A 23,743-nucleotide genomic window follows, 5' to 3' on the forward strand; every position below is an offset into this window, starting at 1 on the left:
TGGATGAATATAGTCAGGGTAATTTAAGCGCCAAGAGTTATGCTGCCTCAGAAGATATACACAGTTTCTAACTTCAATACTTGTGGTACTGTATTAGACCTTTATCATAAGATTATACCTCTTAATGAGTAAGTTACGACAGCATTTTAAATTTTTAAGTGGCGTCAGTAATGGTGGTGTGTGTACTGTAAGACCTTTGGTACACACACCATCAGATTATTTGACTTGTCGCTCTAACGAAGTAGGCGAGTGTCAGCAATATGTCTCGTGGTCTTATCGTGGCCTGTTTATCTTCTGCCGTTAGGTCAGACGATCGAAATGGCACTTGCATGCTCAGAGTAGCAGATTGACGGTGACCAACTTTAAACGGAACTTGATTAATTTTCACACACATTTATTAAAATAGAAACAAGCATAAACCTTACGTAACTTGATTCTGGATGCTATTTACAATTGACAATCTGAAGTTCCTTTAGTATTGGTACGTTAATCTTATTTTCACATTTCTCTGATACTTGACAAAGTGTCTATACATTACTCTTCATGGCTATGTACAGGAATATGATAATCTTATTAGGCGCAGACTGAAACTTAACTATAGACTGGTACTGACTAATGCAGACTGGTACAGACTGGTGCAGACAAATGCAGACTGACTAATCGGAGGTATGTACACTCGTTATAATACCTCGAGCGTTCAGGTATCACTGTGCGAGTGTGATCCGCGAGGAGATAAGGTTCTATGTTAGCAGCAATCTCATTGGCTGCGTTACATATTAATATGCGGATCGGCGGAAGCAGAATTTGGTCCGTCTCTAAGGCAGCGCCATCTCGTAGTGCGGAGATGGACGAGCACTGCGCCTGCGCTGTTGTGCTTAGTGGGGCGCACTCTAGTGGGAAAGTTGTGTATGCGCTGACTACGCGGAACTATGTACACAACAGTAATATTATATGAAAAACTGAAGGTCAAATTTTTGTCGCCCCTGCAAGCCATGAGATAGGCAACCTGCAAATTTTGCAGTGCACTACGAACCTGGTTAGCGATTTAGTAATACAGACTCTACTTAGATCTTTACAACAACAATTGTGCAAAGAAGGGAAATCTGACAAGTGAAAGGAATATATATGCAATACCACAAAAAATTAGTATGTCTGAAAAGACGACATCGATTTTGATCCGATGTCGGCATATACCACCGGGGGTATAGTAGAAGTACTGATAATGATTTCAACGTCGTCTGCCAACAGATAGCGTATTGACATAGTTACAAGAGCGCCATCTGTGTCTACCCACTAATAGGGAATGCTCACAGTGTGAAGCAAAAGTGTGAAACACGCAGGCAACCGTGCAATGGAGACAGACTCGTGCCTCCTACAGGGAGCTGAGCGAGTTTGGAAGTGGTTGTCTTCGGACGAATGTCATTTCGCAGAATTGCCACAAAGTTGAACGTACTGCGTCGGTTGTGCAACGACGCTGGTATCAGTGGTCACGTGAACATTCTCACACGCGCAGACGAGGTTGTGGACGTCCACGTAGCACACACTCCCGCCAGCATTGTCGTTTTATAAGTGCAGCAATGGCAGATCGTACATCTACCACAGACAGATCAGAGGGCTTGTAAGTCCAGACGTTTCAAGACGAACTGCTGCGAAGCAGTTATTTGACTCGAACTACGGGTACACACACCTCTAGCCCGTCTTCCAGTCACGCCACAGCATCAACGTGCACGACTCGACTTGCGCCTCCAGAGAGGTTCACTTGGAACTTGGAATGTCGCACCGTGGTCTTGAGTGATGAAAGCAGATTCTGCCTGCACGCAAGTAATGGTCGTTTGCGTGTCTTACATTGACCTGGTGCGCACTATCTCGTAGAGTACACTCGTCGAAGATACACTGGCCCCACCCAGGCCTTATGGTCTGGAGTGCGATAAGCTACAACTCTCGTTCACCTTAGATGTCTCTGGAGGGGACGCTAACCAGCGTTAGATACGTGCAGAATGTCGTTGGACCCGTTCTTTTGCCGTTCTTGCAACAGGGGTGCGATGTGTTCTTCCAACAGGATAATGCTCGTCCACATAGTGCCCATGAACACAACGTTCTCTGCTAGACGTGCAGCAACTTCCCTGGCCAGCCAAATCTGTGGACTTGTCTGCAGTCGAGCACATGTGGGATGTGATGGGATGAGAGGTGACCCTTGCGACTCGTCAATCAAGAACTCTTACAGATCTACTTGAAAAGGTCGAGCAGGCGTGGCGTAACGTATTCCAGGACAGTATTTACCAGCTGTACGATTGACTGGATGCCAAAGTCATCGCCAACACTGTTGCCTGCGGAGGTTACACCACGTACTAATATGGGTGTTTCAGCATGGGTCGATACCTGTACTTTAGAACCGCTTGTGCTGTTGATCTGTAAAAGTAATCATATCATGTACTCCACATGCACTGTTGCAACAATAAACCTTGAGTGAGTTAGAAACCTCTAAACATGTATATTATTTTTTACGACAGTGAAAAAGGGACATACAAGGGAAATTAACTTGGAGATAATATTATAGAAATGTAAGAGGAAGTCAATGAAGATGAGAAGGCCAGCCGCGGTGGCCGAGCGGTTCTAGGCGCTCAGTCCGGAACCGCGCGACTGCTACAGTCGCAGGTGCGAATCCTGCCTCGTGCATGGATGTGTGTGATGTCCTTAGGTTAGTTAGTTTTAAGTAGTTCTAATTTATATGGGACTGATGACCACGGATGTTAAGTCTCATAGTGCTCAGAGCCATTTTACTATTTTTCAAGATGAGAGGTGAGTTATGACGTTACGAGAAGATTTTGACAGAGCACTAAAAAACAAGTCGAAACAAGACCTAGGAGTAGACGACTCGCTGTCCGAGTTACCAAGATCCTCTTGAGTGCCAGCCATGAAAAAAAAACTATTCTACTTGGTGTGCAAGATACACTTACGTTTATACCTTCTGTAGACTTAGAGAAAGCTTTTAACAATGTTAAGTGAAATACACATTTAGGAATTCTCAAGGTAGCAGGGGTAAAATACAGAGAGCGAAAGGTTATTTACAACTTCTTCAGAAACCAGACGGTAGTTATGAGTCGAAGGATATGACAGGGAAGCACTGGTTGAGAAGGGTATGAGATGGGGTTGTAGCCTATCCCCCATGTTATTCATTCTATACACTGAGAAAGCAGTAACGGAAACCAAAACAAATTAGGATGGGAAATTAGAGTCCAGGAAGAGGATATAAAAATTTGATTTGTTGACGAAATTGTAATTTTGTCGGAGACAGGAAGGGACTTGGAAAGCAGCTGAACCGAATGGCTAGTGTCTTGAAAAGAGCTTGTAAGATGAACGGCAACAAAAATAAAACAAGCCTAATGGAATGTAGTCGAATTAAATCAGGTGATGCGAAGGGAATTAGATCGTGAAATGAGACGCTAAAAGCAGTCGATGGATTTTATTTCTTGGATAACAAAATAACTGACGATTGCTGAAATAGTGAGTAGATAAAATACAGACAGGCTATAGAAAGAAAAGCGTTTCAGAAAATTAACTTCATGACATCTAAAACAAATGTAAGTTAACCGAATTTCCCGTCGGTGGTTAGCAGAAAATGATAAAAATATTTAAAAGGAAGAACAGTGTTTTTCTTTTTCAATATACACTGAGGTGATAAAAGTCGTGGGATACCTTTTAATATAGTGTCGACCCTCCATTTACCCGGCGTAGAGCAGCAGCTAAACGTGGCATGGACTCAACAAGTTACTGGAAGTCCCTTGCAGAAACATTGAGCCATTCTGCCTCTTCAGCCGTTTATAACTGCGAATTGTCCATAATGTTAGCCAAACCAATTGCAAACAGTTGTGGCCTGACTACATGGCACATTGTTATCCATAAAAATTCCATCGTTTTTTTGGGAATATGAAGTCCATGAAGGGCTGTAGATGGTCTCCAAATAGTCGAACATAAACATTGCTCGGTTCAGTTGGACCAGAGGACCCAGTTCATTCCATGTAAACGCATCCCACACCACTACTGCTTTCGGTGTCTCACTTCCTAATCTACACTACTGGCCATTAAAATTAATACACCACGAAGATGACGTGCTACAGACGTGAAATTTAACCGGCAGGAAGAAGATGCTGTGATATGCAAATGATTAGCTTTTCAGAGCATTCACACAAGGCTGGCGCCGGTGGCGACACGTACAACGTGCTGACATGAGGAAAGTTTCCAACCGATTTCTCATACACAAACAGCAGTTGACCGGCGTTGCCTGATGAAACGTTGTTGTGATGCCTCGTGTAAGGAGGAGAAATGGGTACCATCACGTTTCCGGCTTTGATAAAGGTCGGACTGTAGCCTATCGCGATTGCGGTTTATCGTATTGAGACATTGCTGCTCGCGTTTGTCGAGATCCAATGACTGTTAGCAGAATGTGGACTCGGTGGGTTCAGGTGGGTAATACGGAACGCCGTGCTGGATCCCAACGGCCTCGTATCACTAGCAGTCGAAATGACAGGCATCTTATCTTCATGGCTGTAACGGATCGTGCAGCCACGCCTCGATCCCTCAGACAACAGATGGGGTCGTTTGCAAGACAACAACCATCTGCACGAACAGTTCGACGACGTTTGCAGCAGCATGGACTATCGGCTCAGAGACCATGGCTGCGGTTACCTTTGACGCAGCATCACAGACAGGAGCGCCTGCGACGGTGTACTCAACGACGAACCTGAGTGCACGAATGGCAAAACGTCATTGTTTCGGATGAAGCCAGGTTCTGTTTACAGCATCATGATGGTCGCATCCGTGTTTGGCGACATCGCGGTGAACGCACATTGGAAGCGTGTATTCGTCATCTCCATACTGGCGTATCACCCGACGTGATAGTATGGGGTGCCATTGGTTACACGTCTCGGTCACCTCTTGTTCGCATTGACGGCACTTTGAACAACGGACGTTACATTTCAGATGGGTTACGACCCGTGGCTCTACCCTTCATTCGATCCCTGCGAAACCTTACATTCTAGCAGGATAATGCACGACCGCATATTGCAGGTCCTGTATGGGCCTTTCTGGATACGGAAAATGTTCGACTGCTGCTCTAGGCAGCACATTCTCCAGATCTCTCACCAATTGAATACGTCTGGTCAATGGTGACCGAGCAACTGGCTCGTCACAATACGCCTGTCACTACTCTTGATGAACTGTGGTATTGTGTTGAAGCTGCATGGGCAGCTGTAGCTGTACACGCCATCCAAGCTCTGTTTGACTCAATGTCCAGGCGTATCAAGGCCGTTATTACAGCCAGAGTTGGTTGTTCTGGGTACTGATTTCTCAGGATCTATACACCCAAATTGCGTGAAAATGTCATCACATGTCAGTTCTACTATAATATATTTGTCCAATGAATACCCGTTTATCATTTGCATTTCTTCTTGGTGTAGCAATTTTAATGGGTAGTAGTGTATCAGCATTGCCTGAATTAATTCTACTCCATTCCATTACCCTTGTTTTACTTTTGTTTAGGTGTATCTAGACACTACCCATTCCATTCAACTGTTTTTTCAAGTCCATTGCTGTCTCTGATGGAGTTAAAATGTCATGTGCAAACCTCAAGGTATTTATTTCTTCACCCTAAACTGAATTCGGTGTCCACGTTCTTTCTTTGTTTTCTTCATAACCTGCTCAAAGTACAGATCGCATAACACCAGAGATACGCCACAGCCCTGTCTCCCTTCTCAGCCTCTATCTCTTTTCGCATCCTTCACCTGTCACTCTCTGAATTTTATCCCTTTTACTTTCACAGTTTCAAATAGTATTTTCCAGCCAACACTGTCAAAAGATTATCTAAATCTATAAATTCTATAAAGGTAGATTTTCCTTTGCTTACCCTATCTTCTAAGCTACGTCACACTTCTAAAATGCAAGTTGCTACTGTCCGGGCTTCTTAGACATGAAGTGCAATAAACAGCCTACAATCGCTGTCCAGTGCATAGTGCACACGTATTGCAGTTGCCCTCCATGGACGATTCCCAAATCGTTGGACTGGAGCACGAGTGGGCAACCGATGGCCAATAGGCCGCATCCATCCCCCGACTAGTTTCAATCCGGCCCATGGAAGATACTCCAGGTAATCCTAAAATAAACGTTTTCTCAAAAACACGAGTTTTGAGGCATAATCAGTTGGCGCGGCGTATCGGAAATGGGGTGCCATTCATATCGGTGCGTTATCCCAAAAACATTTAAGTCAACGAACTATAGTTTTGACTTCATGCGTTACGAGCGTTGCTGTTGAGTCGGGCCGGAGCGGCCCGCGATCTTAAGTGAATGAATCAGGTCCGCGGATCACCAAAGGTTGGTCATTCCTGGATTGGAGAAAGGGGACGTGTACATTGGTAGGTCTGTACACTCATTTTTACTTCTCAAAAAAATGATTCAAATGGTTCTGAGCACTATGGGACTTAACTTCTGAGGACATCAGTCCCCTATAACTTAGAACTACTTAAACCCAACTAACCTAAAGACATCACACACATCCATGCCGAGGCAGGATTCGAACCTGCGACTGTAGCGGTCGCGCGGTCCCAGACTGTAGCGCCTAGAACAGCTCGGCCACCCCGGCCGGCTTTACTTCTCCCTCCCCCACCTACTTACCACAAAAAGAACGATAAACCTCCATCACTATTCCTTCATTGCTCTTACAAATACACAGCAACATAATTAAATGGAATAACACACATATAGTTAAAAAAATGACTCCAAGCACTATGGGACTTAACATCTGAGGTCATCAGTCCCCTAGACTTAGAACTACTTAAACCTGCCTAACCTAAGGACATCACACAGATCCATGCCCGAGGCAGGATTCGAACCTGCGACCGTGGCAGGCGCGCGGTTTCATACTGAAGCGCCTAGAACCGCTCGGCCACAGCGGCCGGCACATATAGTTAACTACAGAAAAAAGTATAGGTCAAAGACAAACTAGTGGCATCATTGTCAACACTACAAAACACCGAACAATGGTGTACGAAAAAGTGTGCCATGTAAACAGTGCCTAATGAAGAAAGAAACCAAATACGTGCTAGCAGACAGTATATCCTGCTGTAGGCGAAAAAACCAGCAGAAATTATCCTAAGTAAAAAAAATTGTTAACGAACGTTTATTCGATCTTAAAAACAAATCAATTTGTAAATATCTTTAATTACAGACCATTGATGGTGCGGTCTAACGCACTGCTTCCCGAGTGGGAAAGCGTGCCGGTCCCGGGCGCGAATCCGCCCGGCGGAGGTCCGGTGTGTCGCCCAGCCTGTGGATGGTTTTTAAGGCGATTTTCAAAAATGTTCAAATGTGTGTGAAATCTTATGGGACTTAACTGCTAAGGTCATCAGTCCCTAAGCTTACACACTACTTAACGTAAATTATCCTAAGGACAAACACACACACACACACATGCCCGAGGGAGGACTCGAACCTCCGCCGGGACCAGCCGCACAGTCCAGGACTGGGCTAATCCCGCGCGGCTAAGGCGGTTTTCCATCTGCCTTGGCGATTGCAGGCTGGTTCCCCTTATTCCGCCTGAGTTACACTACGTCGGCGATTTCTGCGCAAACACTGTCTCCACGTACACGTACACAATAATTACTCTACCACACAAATATTGGGGTTACACTCGTCTAGAACGAGACATTCCCGGGGGTGTCAACTGGGGGCCCAACCGCACAATAACCCTGGGTTGTGTGGGGCGGCGGTGGGGTGAGTGGACTGCTGTAGCCTGTTGTGGGGTTGTGTACCACTGAGTGCTAAGCCGGGGACGAAGCCTCTCCGTCGTTTCTAGGTCCCCAGTTCAGTGCTTTACTTCAATAAAGCGAAACTCATCTGGTGAGAAAAACACGCATTTTCTTGTATCTGTAACGAATGAACAAAAATACCCTCAGGAATTGTAAAGCAATTATGGACAATATATCTACACAAATGAAAACCTCACATAGACTCACTCGCATCAAAAAGAACCAACATCAGCGACAACCTCCGTGCGAGTCTCTATCACACCTCTTCATGTGTCCCTCTGTATCGCACACCACAGAACTGCAGAAACGCCTTAACAAATCTGTATTTGCAATTCGAGTGTTAGCAGACATAGGCGACATAAAAATGAAAAAGCTCGCATACTTCGCCTACTTTCATTCCATCATGTCATATGGTATAATATTTTGGGGTAACTCTTCAAGTCAAACAAAAGTTTTCGAAGTCCAAATGCGTGTAATACGTATTATTTGTGGAGTAAATTCACTGACGTCCTGTAGAAACCTCTTCAAAGAACTGGGTATACTAACCACTGCCTCTCAGTATATTTACTCCTTAATGAAATTTGTCCTAAATAATATATCTCTTTTTACAACAAACAGCTCAGTTCATACATACAATACTAGGAACAAAAATGATCTGCACAAGGACTTAAAACCACTTACTTTAGTTCAAAAAGGAGTCCACTACTCAGGAACACTCATCTTCAATAATTTGCCAGCAAACACAAAAAATTTAGTTACAAATAAAGATCAGTTGAAAAGGAGCCTGAAAGACTTACTAGTGGCCAACTCCTTCTACTCTATTGACGAATTTTTTAATAGAAACAAATGATGTATGTATATATTCATACTATTAGTATTGTTATTTCAGCTTTAAAAAAAAATTGAAATGTTCTACATCCACGAGGATCTCCTCGGCACGGATCTATGGACCGAAAAAATAATCTAATCTAATCTAATCCACGCTTCCCGTGCCATCCGTCCAGTGGTGACTTCGTCCACTGCTGCGTTTCCCACTGTGCGTATGCGCTAACCCTACTCTCCTGCTGTGGAACCAGGAACTCAACGCCGCGTAAAGACGTACTATGGGCGCGATTATCGATACAGAGATATCAAGAACCTCATATCAGAGTACTGTGTTTTGCAAAACATAGACACAGACACGCAACTACAGGTTGGGTCAGCGTTGTCTGATGTATTTGAATTTATAGTACACAGTCACTTTTTAAGATGTAACAACTTCTTTTATTTCAAAAGATACACAGTGAATAACATTTGACATCTTATAATTAATAATTTGTGAAAGATAATGACCTTTTTCGGCATGCTCATCGATCCTCTGCTCGAAGTTTCTCATCACTCTCTCCAACATGTTACGGAGTACAGCACAATCTCTCACTCAGTGCTGTCCTTTATTGAAGTGCAGTAATGGCTTACTGATGTACACTTTGTTCTTGAGGAAGCCCTACAAGAAGAAGTCACGTGGAGAAAAGTCCGGAGGGCGAGATGGCCAGTTAACATCTCCTATTTTGGATATCACTTTCTCCAGAAACAACTTCCTTACTTTAGACACACACACACACACACATCGTAAGTATGAGCTGTCGCACCTTCTTGCTGAAAGAAGACTTTTGACGATTTATGCCACGGCGACGAAATTCTGGGACGGGAAATTCACGCAACATGGTCAAATAACGCTCCGAGTTTACGGTAACGGATCGCCCATTCTCTTCGAAGAAATAAGGCGCTATGATACCAAATTTCCCTAGTCCAGCCAACACCGTAACCCTGTCACAATGCACTGGACGCTGGAGCAGTTGCTGAGTGTTGTTTGGAGACCAATAACGACAGTTTTGTTTATTAATACCCACTTAGATAAAAATGTGCCACACCTGACATTAAAATCACAATTCCAGGTTCTTCCTCAAACATCTCTTTCATTACTTCAGCAAAGTGTCTCCTTCTCGCAAAATCTTGAGGCTTCAGCTACTGAACAATCGCAATTTTGTAGGGATGAAAATTTATACGGTATGAAATACGTCGAACAGACGAATTTGATTACCCAAGAGACTGTGCGTGTCGTCCTGCAGATCAGTGGGAGCTCTGTTGAATTGCATCACGCTCAACTTCAACATTTTCAGGTGACATGGCCGTCATTGCACTGCCTCCCAGATTTTTCTTCAGTGCAGAACCTGTGTCACGAAAGCTCTTAACCCATAGCAGAATGGCATTTCGGATTGGAATTGCGCCATTACGTGGAACATTGAATTGGAGACGGAACTGCCTCTGAGTGGTGGTCACAGATTCTGCGTTTTTAAAGAATGTATCTACGACGCACGCACTGTGTTGAACAGTCCACCTCTCCATTGTAACTAAACTGCTGCTGTAAGGGAAGACAATTAGTCCATGCATACCCCTCAAGTACGCTGACTCACCCGCTAGTACTTGAGTCAAAATCATCAGGTAACGCTGACTCACCCTCTACATCGATCTGAATATGATTCAGAGAGATCGAAACATATCATGTATACATAGGTCTGAAGAGCAACCAGAGAGAACGAAACATGTCATGTAATTAAATATGTTAACTGAGACTGAAGAATAAATTATAATTGTTTTAAATGTAAATCACTGGAAGGAACACGACACAGTTCTTACAAAGCCTTGTTGGGTATATTTAGAGAACCTATGAAACACTATGCAGCCATTATCTATATCTACATCTATATCATACTCAGCAAGCCACTTAATGGTGTATGGCGGAGGGTACTTTCGGTACCAGTATCTGATCTCTCCAGAACTGTTCCACGCGCAAATAGTGCGTGGGAAGAATGATTGTCGGTAAGCCTCTGTATTGGCTCTAATTTCTCGAGTTTTCTCCTCGTTGACAATGCGCGAAATGTATGTTCGCGGTAGTAATATGTTGTCCAACTCCTCCTGGAAAGTACTGTCTCGAAATTTCAATAGCAAATCTCTCCGTGATGCACAACGCCTGTCTTGTAACGTCTGCCATTGGAGTTTGTTTAGCATCTCCGTAACGCCCTCTTGCCAGCTAAACGATCCCGTGATGAAACGCGCCGCTCTTCGTTGGATCTTCTCCACCTCCTCTATCAGGCCTACCTAATGGGGATCCCAGACAGATGAACAATACTCAAGAAACGGGCGAACAAGCGCCTTATAAGCCACTTCTTTCATGGATGAGTCACATTTCCTTAAGATTCTTCTGATGAATCTGAGTCTGGTGTCTGCTTTTCCCACTATCTGTTTTATATGGTCATTCCACTTAAGGTCGCTCTGGATAGTTACGCCTAAATATTTTACGACAGACGCCGCCTCGAGCTGTTTGCCATCGGTAGTGTAGCTGTACAGTAGTGGATTTCTTTTTCTGTGTTGTGAAATGTTACGGGACTTAACTGCTAACGTCATCAGTCCCTAAGCTTACACACTACTTAACATAAATTATCCTAAGGACAAACACACACACCCATGCCCGAGGGAGGCCTCGAACCTCCGCCAGGTCCAGCCGCACAGTCCACGACAGCAGCGCCCTAGACCGCTCGGGATTTCTTTTTCTACGTACGCACGAAGTCTTACATTTACTTACTTTCAGGGTCAACTGCTAGAGCATGCACCATTCATCAATTCTCTGCAGGTCATTATGCAAAATCTTACTATCTTCTGGCGTTGCTACTTTGGTATAGACAACTGCTTCTTCTGCGAATAGCCTGAAAGAGCACCCGACGCTTTCTACTAGATCATTTATATACAAGGTGTTACAAAAAGGTACGGCCAAATTTCCAGGAAACATTCCTCACACACATAGAAAGAAAATATGTTATGTGGACATGTGTCCGGAAACGTTTACTTTCCATGTTAGAGCTCATTTTATTACTTCTCTTCAAATCACATTAATCATGGAATGGAAACACACAGCAACAGAATGTATTAGCGTGACTTCAAACACTTCGTTACAGGAAATGTTCAAAATGTCCTCCGTTAGCGAGGATACATGCATCCACCCTCCGTCGCATGGAATCCCTGATGCGCTGATGCAGCCCTGGAGAATGGCGTATTGTATCACAGCCGTCCACAATACGAGCACGAACAGTCTCTACATTTGGTACCGGGGTTGCGTAGACAAGAGCTTTCAAATGCTCCCATAAATGAAAGTCAAGAGGGTTGAGGTCCGGAGAGCGTGGAGGCCATGGAATTGGTCCGCCTCTACCAATCCATCGGTCACCAAATCTGTTGTTGAGAAGCGTACGAACACTTCGATTGAAATGTGCAGGAGATCCATCGTGCATGAACCACATGTTGTGTCGTACTTGTAAAGGCACATGTTCTAGCAGCACAGGTAGAGTATCCCGAATGAAATCATCATAACGTGCTCCATTGAGCGTAGGTGGAAGCATGGGGCCCAATCAAGACATCACCAACAATGCCTGCCCAAACGTTCACAGAAAATCTGTGTTGATGACGTGATTGCACAATTGCGTGCGGATTCTCGTCAGCCCATACATGTTGATTGTGAAAATTTACAATTTGATCACGTTGGAATGAAGCCTCATCCGTAAAGAGAACATTTGCACTGAAATGAGGATTGACACATTGTTGGATGAACCATTCGCAGAAGTGTACCCGTGGAGGCCAATCAGCTGCTGATAGTGCCTGCACACGCTGTACGTGGTACGGAAACAACTGGTTCTCCCGTAGCACTCTCCATACAGTGACGTGGTCAACGTTACCTTGTACAGCAGCAACTTCTCTGATGCTGACATTAGGGTTATCGTCAACTGCACGAAGAATTGCCTCGTCCATTGCAGGTGTCCTCGTCGTTCTAGGTCTTCCCCAGTCGCGAGTCATAGGCTGGAATGTTCCGTGCCCCCTAAGACGCCGATCAATTGCTTCGAACGTGTTCCTGTCGGGACACGTTCGTTCTGGAAATCTGTCTCGATACAAACGTACCGCGCCACCGCTGTTGCCCCGTGCTAATCCATACATCAAATAAGCATCTGCCAACTCCGCATTTGTAAACATTGCACTGACTGCAAAACCACGTTCGTGATGAACACTAACCTGTTGATGCTACGTACTGATGTGCTTGATGCTAGTACCGTAGAGCAATTAGTCGCATGTCAACTCAAGCACCGAAGTCAACATTACCTTCCTTCAATTGGGCCAACTGGCGGTGAATCGAGGAAGTACAGTACATACCGACGAAACTAAAATGAGCTCTAACATGGAAATTAAGCGTTTCCGGACACATGTCCACATAACAACTTTTCTTTATTTGTGTGTGCGGAATGTTTCCTGAAAGTTTGGGCGTACCTTTTTGTAACACCCTGTATATTGTAAACAGCAAACGGTCCTATCACACTTCCCTGTGGTACTTCGGATATTGCGTTTACATATGTCGATTTAGTTCCGTTAAGAGCGACGTGTCGAGTTATATCTGCAAGAAAGTCTCGAATCCAATCGCAGATCTGCTCCGATACTCAGTAAGCTCGTATTTTTTTCATTAATTGGCAATGCAGGACGGCATCAAATGCGTTACTGAAATCAAGGAACGCGGCATCAGCCTGAGTGCCGTTGTCCACTGCGCTGTGGATCTCATCGAGGAACGGAGCAAGCTTAAATTTCGCAGGATCTCTGTTTGCGGAATCCATGTTGATTTTTATAGAGGAGATGTTCATTTTCCAAAAACGTCATTATTCTTTAGCATGAAACATGTTCCGTAATTCTACAACAGATTGACGTCAACGATATAGGTCTATAATTGTGTGGATCCCTCTTACGGCCTTTCCTAAAAACGGGAATGAACTGCGCTTTCTTCCAGTCGTAGATACCTTTGTTCCTCAAGCGATCTACGATAAATTACTGCTAGAAGGGGACCAAATTCTTTCACGTAGTCTTTATAGAATCTTATAGGTATGTCATCTGGTCCTGACGCCTTTCCACTACTAAGCGATTGTAGCTGCTTTTCAATTCCGCGATCGGTTATCTCAATATCTGCCATTTCGACGTTCGCACGACGATTGAAAGGAGGGACAGTGCTACGATCTTCCGCGGTGAAACAACTTCGGACGACGGAATTCAGTATTTCGGCCTTCTCTCCGTTATCTTCCGCTTCGGTGCCGGTGTGGTGGCTGAGAGAATGAATAGATGATTTTGACCCACTTACTAATTTTACCTACGACCCAAATCTCTTAGAGTTTTTACTCAGGTGGGTTGACAACGTCTTACTTTCAGAATCATTTAACGCTTCTCTCATTGTTCTCCTTACGCTCATTTTTACTTCTTCAGCTTTTTTTTTTTGTCAGTTAGGTTTTTACTTCTCTTGAATCTGAGATGAAGTGCTCTTTGTTTACGTAGCGCTTTTCTGACGCGGCTATTAAACCATGGTGGACCTTTCCCATCCCTTAAAACCTTACTCAGAACATAATTGTCTAGGGCATATTGAATGATGCCTTTGAATTTTTTCCACTTGTTCTCCATATCTTGATGCTGACTGCCGCCGTCGTACGTGTTATTAAGTAGGTGGCCATAATGCATTTGTTCATCAATATATGTGGATGTTGATGGTGGCGCCCGATGGTGATGGGTGTCCCAGTCGAGATGACGTGGAACAGATACTGTATCTCGAAAATGATATCACTTTCTCGATGGAGCAGCAAGCCGGAGTGTATGCGTCGCCCTTGCTTGTAATGAAAGCAATTGTGTTCGTTGTCTGTTGATCTTCTTCACTTATAAATGTAGTCACTGCACCACTCGATAATGCGATTCCTCCATTGACCTGAAATAATCAAAAGTCCCTTGCGTGTTCGCGACAGATCCTTCAGTTTATGCAAACTTGCTGACTCTAGTTCTTACGTCTGGTTTGAGAATGGTTATTCAAACTTTAACAAGTAGTGTCTTGAATCATCATTCCATCACCCAAGCCGAGGCCACATTATGAGTTTTGCGAGGATATTAAGTTGTTAATTATTATTCCGTCGTCAAGGCGTCGCTACGTCGCGTATTCAACAACTGCACGACGTAACTCCAGAGATAATATACCCTTGAACAACAGAATGCGTCGTAATTTTGGTGTAAAGTTATTGCTGTTCACATTTAAATTATCACTAATTCGCTAGGCAATTTTATGTTATCAGAATAATCAGTTAATTTCACGAATACACTTTAAATGTCCATGAAATGATGTAGGTGACACGGAGAATTAAAGTTTAATTAAGGTTCATTTTTCTTCGTAATTATTGTATCTCCCTAAGCTGAGCACACACACCTATGTGCCATTTAGGGAATTATGTCCGTTAACATCAGTAATCCTGACTCTGACGATAACTTCTGACAATACGACAAAATTGTAATCTCTTCGTGATTGCGTTTAGTTGTGGCCTACTAAAGTCTCATAATTGAGTTTATGTCGGCGATCAGTCTCTTTCTGTGTCATGTTCGTGACTATAAAGTATCACGAAGGCTACGTCCCATCACAAATCAGTAATCACACGATTCACTTTTCAGTCACATACATCAACGGTAAAGAAGATCCTACTTTAGTCCGACTTGTGACTGATACTTCCAGTCTACAGTGTGGTCCATTGATAGTGACGGGCCAAATATCTCACGAAATAAGCGTCAAATGAAAAAACTACAAAGAACGAAACTCGTCTAGCTTGAAGGAGGAAGCCAGATGGCGCTATGGTTGGCCCGCTAGATGGCGCTGCCATGGGTCAAACGGATATCAACTGCGTTTTTTTTTTAGATAGGAACCCCCATTTTTATTACATAGTCGTGTAGTACGTAAAGAAATATGAATGTTTTAGTTGGACCACTTTTTTCCCTTTGTGATAGATGGAGCTGTAATAGTCAAAAACGTATAAGTACATGGTATCACGCAACATTCCGCCAGTGCAGACGGTATTCGCTTCGTGACACATTACCCGTGTTAAAATGGACCGTTTACCAATTGCGGAAAAGGTCGATATCGTGTTGATGTATGGCTATTATGATCAAAATGCCCAACGGGCGTGTGCTATGTATGCTGCTCGGTATCCTGGACGACATCATCCAAGTGTCCGGACCGTTCGCTGGATAGTTACGTTATTTACGGAAACAGGAAGTCTTCAGCCACATGTGAAACGTCAACCACGACCTGCAACAAATGATGATGCCCAAGTAGGTGTTTTAGCTGCTGTCGCGGCAAATCCGCACATCAGTAGCAGACAAATTGCGCGAGAATCGGGAATCTCAAAAACGTCGGTGTAGAGAATGCTACATAAACATCGATTGCACCCGTGCCATATGTCTATGTACCAGGAATTGCAAGGCGACGACTTTGAACGTCGTGTACAGTTCTACCACTGGGCACAAGAGAAATTACGGGACGATGACAGATTTTTTGCACGCGTTCTATTTAGCGACGAAGCGTCGTTCACCAACAGCGGTAACGGAAACCGGCATAATATGCACTATTGGGCAACGGAAAATGCACGATGGCTGCGACAAGTGGAAGATTAGAGACCTTGGCGGGTTAATGTATGGTACGGCATTATGGGAGAAAGGATAATTGGCCTCGATTTTATCGATGGCAATCTAAATGGTGCAGTGTATGCTGATTTCCTACGTAATGTTCTACCGATGTTACTACAAGATGTTTCACTGTATCACAGAATGGCGATGTACTTCCAACATGATGGATGTCCGGCACATAGCTCGCTTGCGGTTGAAGCGGTATTGAATAGCATATTTCATGACAGGTGGATTGGTCGTCGAAGCACCATACCATGGCCCGCACGTTCACCGGATCTGACGTCCCCGTATTTCTTTCTGTGGGGAAAGTTGAAGGATATTTGCTATCGTGATCCACCGACAACACCAAACAACATGCGTCAGCGAATTGTCAATGTATGTGCGAACGTTACGGAATGCAACTACTCGCTGTTGAGAGGAATGTTGTTACACGTATTGCCAAATGCGTTAATGTTGACGGGCATCATTTTGAGCATTTATTGCATTAATGTGATATTTACAGGTAATCACGCTGTAACAGCATGCGTTCTCAGAAATGATATGTTCACAAAGGTACATTTATCACATTGGAACAAGCGAAATAAAATGTTCAAACGTATCTACGTTCTGTATTTTAATTTAAAAAACCTACCTGTTACCAACTGTTCGTCTAAAATTGTGAGCCATATGTTTGTGACTATTACAGCGCCATCTATCACAAAGCGAAAAAAGAGGTCCAACTAAAACATTCATATTTCTTTACGTACGACACGAATATGTAATAAAAATTGGAGGTTCCTGTTTAAAAAAACGCAGTTGATATCCGTTTGACCTATGGCAGCGCCATCTAGCGGGCCAACCATAGCGCCGTCTGGTTTCCCCCTTCAAGCTAGACAAGTTTCGTTCTTTGTAGTTTTTTCGTTTGACGCTTATTTCGTGAGATATTTGGCCCGGTCACGATGAATGGACCACCCTGTATATCGTAAAACTGTAAAGTTCAAGTCAGTTTTAAAACACTCTAGCAGCGCTTAACATGCGTACTACTGTTTCAGAGTAGAAGAGAGAAATGAAGTTAACATATCCATTACCGAGTTACATTGTAGTCACAACGAACTTACAGCTCGATGCGGCTACAGCTGTCTTCTAGGATAAATGTTATCTTTAGTTGATTTATGGTCTGGGCTTTAAGCTTCATAAATAGTAATATTTGAACTCTTTCCGTAATGTTTCTATTTTGTAATACATGTGCGAACATGGTATTCTATCATTTCTTTGCGATCAGCATTAGAATTTATATAACATCCTTATTAATCAAACTGACAAGAGTGTAAATTTTGTTGTCAGTAGATGCCGTTAGTGTCAGGATGACTAATTTTGCTATTTCCTTTGCAAAAAAGGATGGTTATTATGGGTTCTATACTTTGGGTGTTACATGACGTAGATGTACACAACTGGCCATTAAAATTGCTATACTACGACGATGATATGCTACAGACGCGAAATTTAACCGACAGGAAGAAGGTGCTGTGATATGCAAATGATTAGCTTTTCAGAGCATTCACACAAGGCTGGCGCAGGTGGCGACACCTACAACGTGCTGACATGAGGAAAGTTTACAACCGATTTCTCATACACAAACAGCAGTTGACCGGCGTTGCCTGTGGAACGTAGTTGTGATGCCTCGTGTAAGGAGGAGAAATGCGTACCATCACGTTTCCGACTTTGATAAAGGTCGGATTGTAGCCTATCGCGATTACGGTTTATCGTATCGCGACATTACTGCTCGCTTTGGTCGAGATCCAATGACTGCTAGCAGAAAGTGGAATCGGTGGGTTCAGGAGGGTAATACGGAACGCCGTGCTGGATCCAAATGGCCGCGTATCACTGGCAGACGAGATGACAGGCATCTAATCCGCATGAGTGTAACGGATCGTGCAGCCACGTCTCGACGTTTAAAAGATAACAACCATCTGCACGAACAGTTCGACGACGTTTTCAGCAGCACGGACTATCAGCTCGAAGACCATGGCTGCAGTTACCCTTGACGTTGCATCACAGACAGGAGCGCCTGCGATGGTGTACTCAAAGACGAACCTCAATGCACGAATGGCAAAACGTCATTTTTTCGGATGAATCCAGGTTCTGTTTACAGCAGCATGGCGGTCGCACCCGTGTTTGGCGACATCGCGGTGAACGCACATTGGAAGCGTGTATTCGTCATCGCCATACTGGCGTATCACCCGGCGTGATAGTATGGGGTGCCATTGGTTACACGTGTCGGTCACCTCTTGTTCGCATTGACGGCACTTTGATCAGTGGACGTTACATTTCCGATGCCTTACGGCCCGTGGCCCTACCCTTCCTTCATTCGACCCCTGCGAAAACCTACATTTCAGCAGGATAATTCACGACCGCATGTTGCAGGTCCTGTATGGGCCTTTCTGGATACAGAAAATATTCGACTGCTGCCCTGGCCAGCACATTCTCCAGATCTCTCACCAACTGAAAACGTCTGGTCAATGGCGGCTGAGCAACTGGCTCGTCACAATACGCCAGTCACTACTCTTGATGAACTGTGGTATCGTGTTGAAGCTGCATGGACAGTTGTACCTGTACACGCAATCCAAGCTCTGTCTGACTCAATGCCCCGGTGTATCAAGGCCGTTATTACGGCCAGAAGTGGTTGTTCTGGGTACTGATTTCTCAGGATATATGCACCCAAATTGCGTGAAAATGTAATCACATGTGAGTTCTAGTATAATATATTTGTCCAATGAATACCCGTTTATCATCTGCATTTCTTCTTGGTGTAGCAGTTTTAATGGCCAGTAGTGTAGATGGAGGAGTGCGAGGGCGGACAGTGGGTGAGCTGCGCGCTGTTGCAGGACCAAGTACCCGCTGTCGCCGGCGGGGCTGGACGGGTCGGTGCCGCGGCTGCAGCTGGCCGTGTGGGCGCCCGCCGGCTCGCGGCTCGCCTTCGTGCACGACAACGACCTCTACTACTGCGACGACCCCCGGCGCCGGCCCCCCCTCAGGCTGACCACGACCGGCGTGCCCGGCGTTCTCTTCAACGGCGTGCCCGACTGGCTGTACGAGGGTGAGCACGCTAGCCCACTATAGTTCAGTTCTTTTATCTTGGCGGCACGCGCATGCCCGCCCAGACGCGGGAGATTGCTGCGTTGCCAGTTGCAAACGACGCACGCGCCGAGAGAAGCAGCGCCATAGTATAGTTCGCAAATTTACGTTTAGGGGGGAGCGCGCAGATTATGAAGTAAAGCCACCACGGGCGCATTAACCCTTTCGCTGCTACAGAGACGTGCTCCCTGCATTCCGCGCTGTGCGAGATTTTGTCATCACTGCGCTGCTCGCCTGTGCTGACACGTGGTGTTCCGACTGCTTTGACACACTTATCATTCGATTTCACAAGAACTATTTGGCCCAAAAATTTGATTTTTACACATCTTCTTGACTGATACATTCCCCCCATAAATGAGTTAATTTTGTTTCGATGTTCAACGCAGTTATTGTGCAGCATTAAATGTAGTGAACCATGGCACGAAATTTTGAAGAGTTTGCAGAGGTAAAAGTCCATAGCGTATACTTTCCGTATGGTCGATTTTAGTTGTCACAATGTTGAGAATGAAATTTGGAGAAGATACCTAAATTTCATATAAAATTTACTTTATAACAATATCTCATTTAATTTATGTACCAGATCGGTGTCGTATGTAATATTAAGAAATATTCCGTCTTTCGCGACTGTAATAAAAGTTTTATTTATACCAGAGTCATTTCGATTTTTTCTAAAAAGTTCTGATTAAAACAAAGTTGATGAAGTACACAAAACTGAATTGTGGACGTACCAAAACATAGAAACTAAAATACATTGTCAGTGAGGCGCAGTGCGCAAATAATTTGTGTTTGTCACAACGGACAACAAATACTTGCCAAAAGCAGGGTCAAGGATTTTCTCTGCCTCGTGATGACTGGGTGTTGTGTGATGTCCTTAGGTTAGTTAGGTTTAAGTATTTCTATGTTCTAGGGGACTGCTGACCATAGATTTTAAGTCCCATAGCGCTCAGAGCCATTTTTTTGAACTTGCCAAAACATAGATCAGTCGACGAAAACATTGAATATGATGATGTTGCCGCGAAGCAAAGAATTGCATCAGACAATCAAGTAGCTCGGCAACGTACGAGCCGAAATTCTGCTCTAAATAATACTTTTAATACTGTCCCACAAGAATATATCTCAATATGAATAGTAAAACAGCGACTGAGGAAGAGAAGATATACAAACACAACAGATAACATGAATATTGTATGTGTGCCTTTTCATTCTTTTTAATTGCTGTGAAAAGAAATATTGGAGGACAAAATTAGAAAAATCGAAAACTTATTATGATTATAATGAAGAGACAAAGCACTAGATATTTCAAAAAATTACATTCAAATGAATAAAATTCATGAAGTAAGACACTTCGACATTGTTTTTTTTTAATAAAGAAAATATTAAGCTCCAAACAAGGTTTGAACGGAGAACCTTTCGCTCCGCAGCCAAACACCTTAACCATTACGCTAACGCAGCTTGCATTGTAACAGAAATCATGGAGGACTCTAAAACATCACACAAAATACCGACAAACACGGTTGGTACGACTATGAATTACTCACGTTTCGTCGAAGTACATCAGGAAATAAACAATTACCGCTGTTCTTTATTGCGAAAAAGCGGTTAGTGAGAATGAATTTTTTTGCTATCGCCTGAATTAGGAGGCTTATTGCTTGTTTGGTTTAATTAATTAATAGAATATGAAGCAATTGGTATGAAGAATGCTTTTTCCAAACATTCTTTTATAGAAAGTCTGCTATCAAGACATTGCTTTTGTTCAATTACTTTATTTATGACTGAACATTTCTAAAACTGAAGACGCTCGTCTGTGCTCTGCACTGCAGTCTGGCAACGTCGTTCTCTGTTCATTGGCTGACTGTGCAGATGCGCAGAACGAACCTAAACTCGGCTGCCGTCGTAAATGACGCGCACTATAACAGTATACCATATCTCGCCTAAGAAAAAACCTGCCACTCGTATAACAGCTACTTTGAAGTCACATACGAACTGTGCTGGCAGAACCAGGAGCGTAGGGGGAGCTTACGGGTAAATATGAATCATCCTGTTCCTCCTTACGCAGACACTAGGTGAGCTTACACCATGAACCTAGTTGTCATGCGCTTGTACACGTCCAGTCACATTAATGTGACCTGAGCCGTGCTTGGCCCATGTTCCCGCCATCATGTACGTAACACGCTGTTTTAAACGTACATCCACCTCACTACGTTAATTTAAATTACTGCTGTCACTGAGCTGCTGCTTTGCCTGGCCGTGAGCGGCGTTAGCAGCGCGTATCGATATCCCAAAGAAAGCAGGTAATGACAGATGTGAAAATTACTGAACTATCAGTTTAATAAGTCACAGCTGCAAAATACTAACGCGATTTCTTTACAGACGAATGGAAAAACTGATAGAAGCCGACCTCGGGGAAGATCAGTTTGGATTCCGTAGAAATGTTGGAACACGTGAGACAATACTGACCCTACGACTTATCTTAGAAGAAAGATTAAGGAAAGGCAAACCTACGTTAGACTTAGAGAAAGCTTTTGACAATGTTGATTGGAATACTCTCTTTCAAATTCTGAAGGCGGCAGAGGTAAAATACAGGGAGCGAAAGGCTATTTACAATTTGTAGAGAAAGCAGATGGCAATTATAAGAGTCGAGGGACATGAGAGAGAAGCAGTGGTTGGGAAGGGAGTGAAACAGGGTTGTAGCCTCTCCCCAATGCTATTCAAACTGTATATTGAGCAAGCAGTAAAGGAAACAAAAGAAAAGTTCGGAGTAGGTATTAAAATCCATGGAGAAGAAATAAAAACTTTGAGGTTCGCCGATGACATTGTAATTCTGTCAGAGACAGCAAAGGACCTGGAAGAGCAGTTGAACGGAATGGACAGTGTCTTGAAAGGATGGTGTAAGATGAACATCAACAAAAGCAAAACGAGGATAATGGAATGTAGTCGAAGTAAGTCGGGTGATGCTGAGGGAATTAGATTAGGAAATGATACATAAAGTAGTAAAGGAGTTTTGCTATTTGGGGAGCAAAATAACTGATGATGGTCGAAGTAGAGAGGATATAAAATGTGGACTGGCAATGGCAAGGAAAGCGTTTCTGAAGAAGAGAAATTTGTTAACATCAAGTACAGATTTAAGTGTCAGGAAGTCGTTTCTGAAAGTATTTCTATGGAGTGTAGCCATGTATGGAATGAAACATGGACGATAAATAGTTTAGACAAGAAGAGAATAGAAGCTTTCGAAATGTGGTGCTACAGAAGAATGCTGAAGATTAGATGGGTAGATCACATAACTAATGAGGAGGTATTGAATAGAATTGAGGAGAAGAGGAGCACGTGGCACAACTTGACGAGAAGAAGGGATCGGTTGGTAGGACATGTTCTGAGACTTCGAGGGATCACCAACTTAGTATTGGAGGGCAGCGTGGAGGGTAAAAATCGTAGAGGGAGACCAAGAGATGAATACACTAAGCAGATTCAGAAGGATGTGGGCTGCAGTAGGTACTGGGAGATGAAGAATCTTGCACAGGATAGAGTAGCATGGAGAGCTGCATCAAACCAGTCTCAGAACTGAAGACCACAACAACAAACAACAACATCGATATATCCCCTCTCGTAGTATCTTTGCTCGACTGCTATTACTTCCCGGTCGTTGTCTGTCATAAGGAGTTCGGGTCGCGAGATCGGGCGACCAGTCAGTTGGAACGCGCCTGGAGCGTAGTCCGGACCTGCTCGTCGGGGAGTTGGCCATCAGATGCTCAACAGTTGCACTTCTACTAGCCCCTTCACGTCTCTGCAGCCGATGTTAATCCTGTCATGTAGTCTCGACGATGGTTTCCGATGGCGCCATTTTGCCATGAACGGTATAGTTTAACCACGGCGGCGCGCGAACGGGTTTACAGATTTAGCCGCTTCAGAAATGCTCCGACTCTTAACCCGAAAGCCATGATCATGTGTCCTTGGACGGCAGATAAGTCCTTATGTTTCCGCATTACAACAGATTCACTGTACCAGTGCTGCCACCTGCCATCTGTAAGTGTTTATCGCACGTGACATCGAACGTGGGAGGCAATCACATTAACGTGATTGTAACCTGTATTTGTCTCATACATGACAAGAGATACGTGTGTAGGTGCGCGTAGCTGTCTACAATCTCATGAACGCACACTTTGAGCAGATAAAGAAACCATAGCAAAACGCGAGTTTTCGTTGAAAGCCGATTATCAATTATCTACTGAGAGACCAGCACAACGTTAGCTAGATACCCTCCGAACACCCTCTTATAAAAATTATTC

General features: G+C 43.9%; 1 protein-coding gene across 1 annotated transcript in view; it reads left to right on the forward strand.

The window, feature by feature from the left end:
- The window catches only part of LOC126092476 (inactive dipeptidyl peptidase 10-like), a 623,654-nt gene that overhangs the window by 458,582 nt on the left and 141,329 nt on the right, over positions 1 to 23,743 (forward strand). Inside the window, exon 6 of the mRNA XM_049908091.1 lies at positions 19,211 to 19,422. Within this exon, the coding sequence (XP_049764048.1) occupies positions 19,211 to 19,422 (212 nt within the window). The remainder of the gene's footprint in view (positions 1 to 19,210; positions 19,423 to 23,743) is intronic.

Source organism: Schistocerca cancellata, chromosome 7 (assembly GCF_023864275.1).
Source record: "Schistocerca cancellata isolate TAMUIC-IGC-003103 chromosome 7, iqSchCanc2.1, whole genome shotgun sequence".
Taxonomy (NCBI): domain Eukaryota; kingdom Metazoa; phylum Arthropoda; class Insecta; order Orthoptera; family Acrididae; genus Schistocerca; species Schistocerca cancellata.